Source organism: Gymnoscopelus microlampas (genome assembly GCF_963454915.1).
Source record: "Gymnoscopelus microlampas genome assembly, chromosome: 3".
In the NCBI taxonomy this organism is placed as follows: Eukaryota; Metazoa; Chordata; class Actinopteri; order Myctophiformes; family Myctophidae; genus Gymnoscopelus; species Gymnoscopelus microlampas.
Genome location: NC_139940.1, coordinates 37,369,025 through 37,380,735, shown reverse-complemented (window position 1 = coordinate 37,380,735; position 11,711 = coordinate 37,369,025). Strand labels below are relative to the sequence as shown.

At 41.6% G+C, this 11,711-nt stretch overlaps 1 protein-coding gene across 1 annotated transcript in view; it reads right to left on the bottom strand.

The window, feature by feature from the left end:
* spire1b (spire-type actin nucleation factor 1b) overlaps positions 1–11,711 on the bottom strand; it is a 46,957-nt gene that overhangs the window by 25,066 nt on the left and 10,180 nt on the right. Inside the window, exon 3 of the mRNA XM_084052761.1 lies at positions 2,082–2,318. Coding sequence (XP_083908887.1) covers positions 2,082–2,318 — 237 coding nt within the window. The remainder of the gene's footprint in view (positions 1–2,081; positions 2,319–11,711) is intronic.

Below are 11,711 nucleotides of genomic sequence, written 5' to 3'. Positions count from 1 at the left end.
ATCTGTTAGGAAATTAGTATTCCGAAGCTTAATTATTTTTCCATATGCATGTTAATGCCTCATTTACTTTAAGAGGATAATGCTGAAACAATCCTCCTAACAGCCAGTCAGCAAGCGAAAGAAGCGTGACCAGCCCTTAAACCACAGAACAGTATGCAAATGATGTAAGTTGGAGAGTAATATAGTGGATAGTGGATGGCATGGAGGAAACAGTGGATAGAGAGAAAGGGAGTGACAGTGCCAGAGAGAGAGAGAGAGAGAGAGAGAGAGAGAGAGAGAGAGAGAGAGAGAGAGAGAGAGAGAGAGAGAGAGAGAGATGGGGAGAGAGAGAAGGAGAGAGACACTGGGCAGGCCAGACTGCCACACTGCTCAGATGTGTCTCTGTGGAGATCTGATTCTTTGCCTCTGGCACTAATGTGACTCTGTGTGACTCTGTGTGTGTGTGTGTGTGTGTGTGTGTGTGTGTGTGTGTGTGTGTGTGTGTGTGTGTGTGTGTGTGTGTGTGTGTGTGTGTGTGTGTGTGTGTGTGTGTGTGTGTGTGTGTGTGTGTGTGTGTGTGTGTGTGTGTGTGTGTGTGTGTGTGTGTGTGTGCGCGCGCGTGCGTGGGGACTGGAGCATGGGGTGATTATGTAAACATTACTTCTGAGAGTTGACAGAGTGTCTATTTGCTCCTGAGGAGGACAAATGGAAACACAGCTCCGAGGAGTCATAAGAACTGGTCTGGTCACCTACTGCTAATCCCTGTGTTTGTGTCAACATTTTTTAGCATCCATACAGTGGAGGGAGACAGTTATACATAGATAAATAACATTGGGTGTGACTTTAAGGAACGCCTAGCGTACTAATTGGTATTTACATTAAGTAGTTGTTTTCACCCCTACAGCATCAGCATTTCATATTAAAGCAAGTGGATAGTGGTGTAACAGTTAATGAAAACAAATGATTTAACTAATTAATAAATAGTTGATTTTAATAAAATGATGTATAAAGTAGTATAGTATAAAGTACAAAAATAAAGTACAAAATTATCTAAGCATATGATTATATGACTTGATGCTAAGCAGAAATGGAAATTAAAAAATAAAATGTAAAGATATTTTAAAATGTATTTTCGTGAAAGTTCCAGCTTTCCCTCTCGGATTTCGGGAGGTGTAGTTCCAGACTCTATATAGCATTCGGAGATTGTGAAATTGTTGCTTGGCTACACGAGACTAAATCAAGTTGGTCAATTTACCAAGTCAAGCGCAATCAGTGCAAGCTAAAATGCCACAGTGTGCTGAACTGTCACCATGACCCACCTCTCTGTGGAGGGAACTCTGCCAACACACATTCTCACAAATAGTAGTCCCATAGTGACGAACTGGGGAGGGGAAATGACAGAGCTGCAATATCTGACGATTTGGGGCGCAATATAATACTCCAGTCCAAAGCACACCGCGACACATGTCAAACATGGCCACCACAGTTCAATGCTATTTTCTCAGCTATTTATCAGTTCAGCACAGCCAAAGTAAAGGCTGCGCTGCAGCATACTCCAAATGAAGCGGCTTCGATAGGGCTTGCCGAACCGAACAAAGTTCTTAAGGGACTTAGTAGTCTGCCTACCAACACCGCGGCTCGCTCGAGCCACTGCCCACTGACTGAAGCATTGTGTACAACGTTGGAACGGTGGATCTCCACTCGTTTTCTTCATCAGCCTCCAACGTTCTTTGGAAAATTTGCCATGACATGGAGGTTTTGCTATTTGTTGCAACAGGTTGTTTATGGTCCCTCAGAGAGGGATTACAGAGGTGCTTGTACCTACAAACTATTAAATTGATTTGTTCTATTAACTGTTCCACCCCTACTATATACATCCTAGTAGTAATGTTTACCTCCACGCTAACCTTTACATGTATACAAGCATCTACAGTCATTTACACGATTTACACCTGGGCATTCGTGTGTCATTGCCAAAAGTTATCCAACCAAGGCCCGGCGTATCAGTGCACTGGAAAAAAAAGGCACTGACCACTGAAGAAATGCACTGAATTCTTACAGCATGGAACCAAATCATTAGCTTACTTCTGCAGTTGTCATACCTTTAGTAAGTCCCTGTAGCCACGAACATTACAGATATTCACATGGTCATCTTCTGCCTCCTCTTCTTCCTCCGTGGCTTCGTAGCCTTCATCAGGACAGGCGTCCACCTCATCCTCAGCCATGTTGGTCATGAGGTCGATGAGTTGCTCCAGCGGAGGGCTGAGCTCCCTCTCCTCGTTCTCCTTCAGTCCGTAGTCCAGAGCCTTGTAGATCATGATGCCCAAGGACTCGATCACCTGTTAAACCAAAAGGGGGATTCAGTTGTCATGGCAGTACTGCAACATAGGACAAAAGACACAGCTGTGAGTTATAAAACAAAAAACAAAGATAATAATAATAATAAAAAAGAGTATGCAGGTAGTAATGCACAGCGATTAGTAATAAACTGCCAGAAAAGATTTAGGTATACTACAGTACAGATATACCCTCTGAGTCTGAGCCAGTGTTGTCTGTATCACTGAATATGCAGGAAGGGTCGCTCTAGTCTATCAGGAAGAACTGCCACCCCATTTTAAAGAATTTCAGAAATATTTGTATTGGTCACTGTTTTTGCATCACATTGTGTCTTCTGTTTCAAGGGGGTTTCCATTTCTACCCTGGCATGGAACACATATGTGTAGATATTTTATGGATACTATTAAAACTATTAGGAAGATGTTGTAGCTAGCTGAGATTATTCAGTATCCTGAATGATCATGAACAATAATGACCCGTTTTCATCCTCATTCCCTAAAAAAGTATTACTGGATTTGTGTGGATCATGCTACATACATTAATGGCTTCTATGGTCTGTGAATCACCTCAAAAAAGCAATCCTTCATGTTACATGAAGGATTATTAAATACTTTTCCATGATGTACTGTATATGTTACTTAAATGTTAATCTCCCAGAGCCAAAACAAAGGCTATTTGTTATGCAATAGCCTATCATCCACTACTTTCATGTACCAATCCAAGGCTGAAACAGCTGGCAAAAACAGCTGTAATATGCTGACCACATGACACTATTAAGAAAGAGAAAGACCTGTTGGCTATTCACGCACACATATTGAACACACTCGTACACACTCATACGCGCACACACGCATTCCACGCACGCATTCCACGCACGCACGCACGCACGCACGCACGCACGCACGCACGCACGCACGCACGCACGCACGCACACGCACACGCACGCACACACACACACACACACACACACACACACACTCATACACACACACACACACACACACACACACACACACACACACACACACACACACAAATACATATCTTTCACAAATAGAGCAGCCTCACCCTGGGAGATTACAAAGGGAAGATCATGAGGGAAAAACCTGTCATTATCGTCGTCATCATCATCATTATAATACAGTGATACAGTGATACACATTTCAGGGTATCAGCCTATACTCCGAGGAGGAAGAAATCTAGAATATTCAAACTCTGGATGCAACTATGTTTGTAAAATGTGTTATTCACTTTAAATGTACAATGAGGCTGTAACTTGTAACTCAATCTGAATAAGAGGGTCTGCATATGCTTAAAATGTAAATTGTCATTACACAATGATTCACGTTTGAAGATAAAATGGAGACATGTTCGCTGGTTGTCTGCTACCGTAATGCTTGTTAGTACAAGTACATTTGCATTTTGCTCACAGTAGGAAAATAACTTCTGAAACTTGTTTCGAAGACAAAACAATCTAGAATTATTGAACAGCTGCGTGTACTGTATTATACTGCACTAGATCATGCAACACAAGTGGACTATTTGCTCAGTTGTGGTTCATTGCAGAATGAAACATTTCTATAACTAAATAAAACTTTCCTGTTCCAAAGAATTATCTGTTTACATAATTATATCCTGTGTCCAAGAATCAGTAAATCATGTAACATAACATGTTTATCAATTAATTTATATTTATCTGCAATCTAGATCTATTATCTCTTGAAGACTGAATATACAATAAAATGTTTGACTGTGTACTAGTATATTGGTTAGCTTGTTAGTGATGCATTTTGAATACATTTAAATCTAGTGTGGATGTGTCAACAAGATATGCCTTAGCACACCCATAACCTGCATCCTACTATAAATGCGCGAAATCTCTGCCTACTTGTGTGAGAATGTGTCACTAGCAGAATCCAAGCCAGGTGCCCCCTGCGCCTCCCCCAGTTGCTCTAGGCCGGGCGCTCCCCACGACTCCCCCAGTAGCATTGGGAAGGTAATTCGGTTGAACCGCCCGACCAATCGACTTCAGTGGGAAGTCGGTCGGATCAGCGGATCTCCAAAGAATATTGTTATATCCGCAAATCCACATATATGGATGTCATCATCATGACACGTCATAGACTGGCCTGGACTCAATATGTGGGCATGGCTGACAGGGAACTCCATATATGGGTATGAAAGGGACACTTGCATCATTCCCGAGTTTGGCACCAGTCTAGTATTATTAATGCAGATAGGCAAGTCTTTGAAGGTGAAGGATTCTGGAGACAATGGCTCGATGATGTACACACATTATACTGTACACCTACATTACAGTCATTTAGCAGTCAATGACATTACAGTCATTAGCACCTAATATACAGTAATTGTACATAGTTCCTGTGAACTCATGGTTAATGTTGTAACTAAGTGAGAAAGATGTCTATCCTTTGAGTCAGATTCAGTGCGGGTTCAGCCAACCGTTTGAAGCATGAGGAATCTACGGATGGCTTCATGGCTATATCCGTAGGCTATGCATCACTGAAAAAAAAACTGGCTAAAAGTTACTAATACGATTAACATATGCCATCATATGCCAAGCATACAATATTTTCTCACAGCTCAAGTGTTTAAACTGTGTCAGAGTGATATCTTATCTGTAGACTTTTCTATTGTGGTGCAGAGATCCTTTCTTACAGGTGAGGAGCTGCAATACTTTGTTAAAGAAACCAGTCTGTCCTGTGAATACAAAGTCACACTGTATAAAAGGCAGGAACGGCCAAATGAAGGATGCCAAGGCCAAGACAAAAGATAAAGACAGGGACATCACATGAGGGCGGGGGGAGGGATTCTTCTACCCTGAACACCAAGGGGGAAGAAACGTAATGAAAGGAAGCGGCGAGACCGAGAATGACTCGAGGGATGGGAGAAAGAAGAGATAGAGAAATGGAACGGAGAAAGGGCGGGGGGTGGTGGGAGGGGGGGGGGGGGGGGGGGGGTGCAGATATAAAGAATGTGAAGAGAAAGAGCCAGTTGTCTGTAGTGAGGATGAGAAAGTTCAAGAAGCTCGGAGTAGGGTAAGATATCAAGAGAAAGGGCGTAATTAAGACTGGGGTAATCGCAAATGTTATTATAGATGGCAGATCAAGGGCAAGGTTACATGACCTCTAGAATCAATAGGGTCCATGGTAGGAGGAGTCACATGAGAGATCTGACCTCTGTCCATCAGTAGGCATGAGAATGGGGGCAGCTCCATGGACCACTGTACTGTAGCCGAGGTGAATGAGAGGTCTTTGTCTCAGCAGAGCACCACCCTGGTACACGCCACGCCCACTGATATACTACACCACGCAGACGGACGAGCCGGCGCATGGATTTGCACGTCGTGAACACATTTAACACATACACAAATGCCACAGGTAGGCATGTACAGTTTGCACACGCAGAGATAAACATAGACTCGAAAAAGTGCTCCTCGGAGCACAGGTCTCCGCCAGATCAGGTAGGTTATTGTGGGCCAGCAATGTTGGGAATTCGCCAATCAGGATGGAATATGAAAAATCAGTCGGAGCCATCTTGATCACTTGACTATAAAGATAATGTGTACCGATTTGCGTGATGTTTGGACAACATTTTTGGGAGTAATATTAAAAAAGAAATTGCAAAATCGCCCCCTGATGGCACTATAATAGGGCAATGTTTTAAAAAAAAGTTTGTTCCTAAACGTAGTGTGAATGTGCGTGCAGTTTCACCGCAATCGGACGCTGCGTTCATGATTTGCGGCATTTTGTTCAAAACGGGCCACTCCTGCTAACTTTAGGTGTGTGAAAAATGCAGGGCAGATGTTTTTCCTTGGCCTCTAAGGGGTGTGCATACAAAGTTTTAAAACCATGAGGCTGATTTGAAAATGTTGAAGTGGTATTTCTTTCTCTGCATAGTGGGAATGTGCGCGCACAATTTCACGGAAATCGCACGCTGTGTTCATGATTTGAGGCATTTTGTTCAAAACAGAGCAGTCCGGCAAACTTTGGAAGCCAATCTTAGCCAATCAGGATGGCATATGAAAAATCTGAATGAATTATTTTGTTCAATGACTATAGAGATACTGTGCACCGATTTGCGTGATGTTTGGACAAAAAAGTACTTTAAAAATGTGTTTTGCAAAAATCGGCCTCCTGGTGGCGCTATAACATGCCCATGTGAAATAATTGGGGCAGAGGTTCTGCTCTGGCATCCAGGGAGTGTGTGTGCAGTTTGGCTGCGATCCACCCAACGCTGCCGGAGATTAGCTGTTCACAGACTGAACCACACACACACACACACACACACACACACACATGGACGGACGGACAGGGTGCAAAACATAGTTCTCGGTCACGCCTTTCGGCCTGGCGGAGACAATAACGAGACACTAGCGCTCCTAACAAGCAAACACATACACGCACACATGTACACACACACGTACACACGCGTGCACCCACGCACACACACACACACACATTTGCACAGAGATGTACACGATATTGTATAATCTCAGGCTAATATGTAACAATGCTGTCTTATTGGCAGCCAATACAATTACACTGTAGAATTTATGATTTAAGATACTGTACTTTCACAGACAGGCCGTAGAGGCAGATCATGCTTTGAGGTGTGAGGTATGAAGAATGTCAAGCTTTTCGCCCATATCAAAGCGCTACTTTCATCTGGGTTACTCTTCGCTGGGCATGCGAGTTCAGTCAAGGGTTTCAACAGAACAGAGTGCTAAGAGAGCTACTGTCAAAGGGGATTAAATCCAATACAAATGAAGGCTCCAGCACATGATGTGAGCAAGCAATTCAGTGCACAGTAGGTTTCATGTGTTTCCGCATAGTCAGTCACGTATGATAATCAACAATTGCAAAGAGGGAGGCATTTGTTAATTGTGGATTTTTGAGAAGTAAATAACTGCAAACCGTATAAAATAAAACTAAAAAAAGAAAGAGCTGAGCCTATGACTACACAGAGGCTCTGTAATCTGCTGCTCTCAACCATGAAATCGAGCTAACGCAAGCATGTCTCCGTTCTACAGAAGCCTCCTGATTCCTTCCTTGGGTGGAGAAGTGGAAGGGGTGCAGGTAAACATAAGATGACAAGAAAAGGAAAGCAGGAAGATGTCAGACAAGACCATTCTTTTTGCTGAAGCAAAGTGCTGCGGTGGCCATCAGCACAGAATCAAACAATATCAGTAAACACCCTTAGTCACATTTCAATATTCCTGTTACTGCAATTAACCCATTAAGACCTGAGGACGATTCTACAAATGTCTTCTAAATCCTAACAGTTTTCTGAAAACCCTATGTTGCTATATCAGTGGTGCTCAAACTTGTTCATGTCAAGGAACCGCAACCCCCCATCTCAAAATATTTTGTTCCAAGGACCCCCAGAAGCAAAGATTTGAGTAAAAAAAAATTGCATTAAAAGAAAAAAAGAAGATTTTCATAAATGTTCACGATCTTTCAAAAATAGCAGATATACGAGTTATTGCGTAATAGCAGATCTACAAGCTATTGCGCATCACTTCGTGCCGCGCTATGAGCTTGCATATCTGCTATTTTGAATTGCCAAAGTATAAAATAATGCCTTTTAGCTCAAACCTAAAATGTCACGGATACTTTCTCGGTTGTAATGGGTTAAAGGTAGGGTAAGTGATTTGCGTTGGTTAAAATAATTGTTAAATAGCTCTATATTCTGATAGTACTCATTGCTATAGAGTGTTTGTTCAGTAACAGGAGTCTCCTTGTCTCTCCAGCTCTTTATAAAACAGAAAATGCATTTTCGTTTCAGTTTCAGTTTCATTTCCAATTTTATCCAACCAGGACAGAGAACTCAATCAGGATATAGATTAAACAAGTGAAATTGGAAGTGATGACACTAAGAAATGAGCAGGCAAAATTTGAACTGGAACACTATACAAATGAAGCTTAAAAATTGGTACTTTCTCCTGATTGGCTGAGATTTTGACACCTACCGAAAAATGTATTTTCTGTTTATTAAAGAGCTGGAGAGAATCTGTTTCTGAAAAAACGCTCTATAGCAATGATTACTATCAGAATATAGTATTTTAACCTTTTAACAAAATACTTTTTGTTTTAACCAAAAAATATCACTTACCCTACCTTTAAGACAGTTAACCACAAGATAGAAAGATGTTCTGGCACACAGAAGGATGTTTTCTTGAAATGGCTTTTGCATTTTCAGCCCCCTAAGCATAGAATGATCTGCAAAGTATCTTGAAACTAGATCAATTGATCACATTGAATGCTTTTAAAACCAAAATGAAGAGCTGGAGGCAGATTCTAAAAACTGTCAATGTTTTTAGTTGCCAGTTTATTGTAATAGTTCTTATTTCAACCTGCTGTTTTAATGTAATTTGTTTTATTGTGTTGCTTCTTTCTTGTGCGTACTGCTGCCTGTTGTGTCCCAGGGCTCCCTTGGAAAAGAGATTTGTAATCTCAATGGGATTTTACTCTTGGTTAAATAAAGGTAAAAAAAGAAAAGAAGGCTATATGTTATGCACATACCGAGAGTAAATACATTATTTCAAGATTGCATTTGATAGTTAAAAATGGTTGAATTGAAAATCCACCTGTTTTGCCTGGCTTGCAACACAAATCCCTTTAGATTTAAATGAAAGGCTCTTAATTTGCCTCGCCAATATTTTTTTCACTTTACCAAACAGGAATCCCAAAGCCAGTCAGACAACACTGTAAGTGTAAGGGCAGCAGAAAAGTATGTCATCGTGCTACCCCCTTTGTGCCTCCACAAACGTAGGTCTACTTTTCCTCGGTCATAAGCCTGTGGGCAGTGGATTCTTGTTCGGTTGCATACAAAGACAGCACTATATATCCATTCATGAGGCCTCGCTCTCCTATCGGCAATATGTCCTCCATTTCTTCTCTTGCTCATCAACACCCACCACCACAAACAGCCAACATACACTTACCACCTACCCACATATCTGTAAACTCTTCAACAACTGTTATCTGCTGTTATTTCTGTGGAACAGTCTACATTGATTGTTCCACAGAAACAGACACGTTTTTTACATAACAAGTTCACATTGTGTTTCATATTACGTTCATATTAATATTCATTCATATTACGACACTTCAATGTTATGTTAAGGCGTCAATTGTAGGCCACTTCAGGTTAAGTTTTGCTATTTCTGTCTAAAGTACAGTAACTCTAGTAACCTCAGGTATTAAAGGATAGGACACTAACCCGATATGATATAACAACAGAGCCTTAGGTTGGAAAAGGGAATGTGTAATACTTCAGTTCTACCACAAAATTTAAGAAAAAGTCCCTCTGGACTAAATATCCAGGTGTCAGTGACCACGCTCTCACAGTTTATACTGTATGATACTACATTCCTTAGTGTCATAACTAGACCTGTGCCCGTCGGGCAGCGGCCTACTTGGGAACAATGCAAGTTAGGGAACAATGAAAATAGGGAATGCATGCCCCACTCTGTTATGCAATACCCGTTATACCCGTTGTCATAGCATCCGCTATAACCGTCTGTCTCTGTCCCTTTGTGCCCATATATGGAGATCTCCGTATCTGTCTGTCTGCCTGTATCCCTTTTATGGCCATATATGGATATCTCTATATCTGTCTGTCCTTGTTCCTTTTATGCCCATATATGGAGATCCCTGATGTTATCAGTATATGGGCATATATGGATATGCCCATATATGGGCATATGGGGGGGATCGACAGTTGTGGAAAGTCCTTGTGCAGTGGTAAACGCCTGTGTGGAGAATGTCTGAAGAGTGCAAACTGACTGGAAAAGGGACTGATTAACTAATCAAATGGCAGGTGTGGGGAATTTCGCAAATCAAGCTTATAAGGCTGGGGTTGCCTGGCAATCAATTGGCTCATTTGGGGCCACAGCCAGAGCCTTTTCTGGTGGTTCTGGACAACCACCTATCCGCCTACGCCGGGCACCGCACTCCCTCGGGTCGTCTTCGAATTTGAAGTCGGTCGGTCGAACGTTTCTGGATTACGTGGATTACAGACGTGCGTGCGTACATACATACGTATACATATGTATGTACTGAGATTCGGAGCATTTATTCTAAGATATGAAAGATTCAGGGCATTTGGAAAATTGCTTCACTTTAGTCATATCATTGTCATTGACTATTCCTAACCATGGATGGATTACTGAGCCCCAGGAGGCCCTAAGACAGAGCTTCTCTGTGTGAACTAACTTTACATTTATCGACACAAAGTCGAAGGGCTCAGTCATTCATGTCAACAACAGAGCCCCATATGTCCTACTGAAGTCAAGTGAAGTGAAGGAATAGCAGGTCCTGCACTGTAAATACAGTTGAGATACAGGCTTTTAGGCATCCCTACCCCAGGGTCCCACTGTCTCAAGATCCGTTCATGTTCATGTAACTTGCCATGCAAATGACCAACATCATGATTCATGTCAAAGGTCATGACAAGGCTTGGATAAGTCAAGCACACATCAGTATTGAGGTGTGACCTTATATTGAACTGTACTTCCCTGTGCTTGTCATTGCAAACTGTTAATAAAGTATTCAATCAATCAATCAACCATCACATTTGAAGCCTTCTAGATGTGGTATGACAGAAACATTGCGTCCTGACTGATTGATTTCAGCTTAGACTCACTTACTCACTTAGAAGTTCACAGTCTCTCTCACACAACAGGATACTAGGAGTCAAGGGAAAATATTTTAGTTTTTCTTTTTATCTTAAAGGGATAGTTCACCCAAAAAATTACTTATTTTCAATCAATTACAAACCCCATGAAGCCTTGAATTCATGGAGATTTTTTTGTTTTTGTCGCATTCCTAAGCCAATAATTTGATGACCGGCGGAAAGATACTTATGTCTCCGGTAGGAGACTGAAAGTTGACACTTTGAGTCTCCTACCGGAGCCCCCGCTGGTAATCAAATGATTGGCTTAGGAATGCGACAAAAACAAAAAAAATCCATGAATTAAGTCTCGATGGGGTGTGTAATCGATAGAAAGAAAGTCCTTTTGGGGGTGAACTATCCCTTTAATATCCGGGTTGGAAATTCCTTTGATTTTAGTTTGGGCTGTCATTAATGTGTTCATTGAATATTAACCGGAACATGTTCTGCTCTACAAATACACCAACCGTGAACTGAGATAGATGAGAAAGATAATTGTTACATTTCATCCCACTGTGCTGTCATATGACTGGGATATGGTGATGCTTCACTGTTCAGCAGATTAGCTCTCTGTCTATTGTCCATACATGCATAACAAATCGTTCAGAACTCTAACTCGAGTAATTTTCGATTGTAGCTATATATATATAGCACATTGGTTGGCTATTAAAAAATAGCTGATATACAAGCTCATGAGC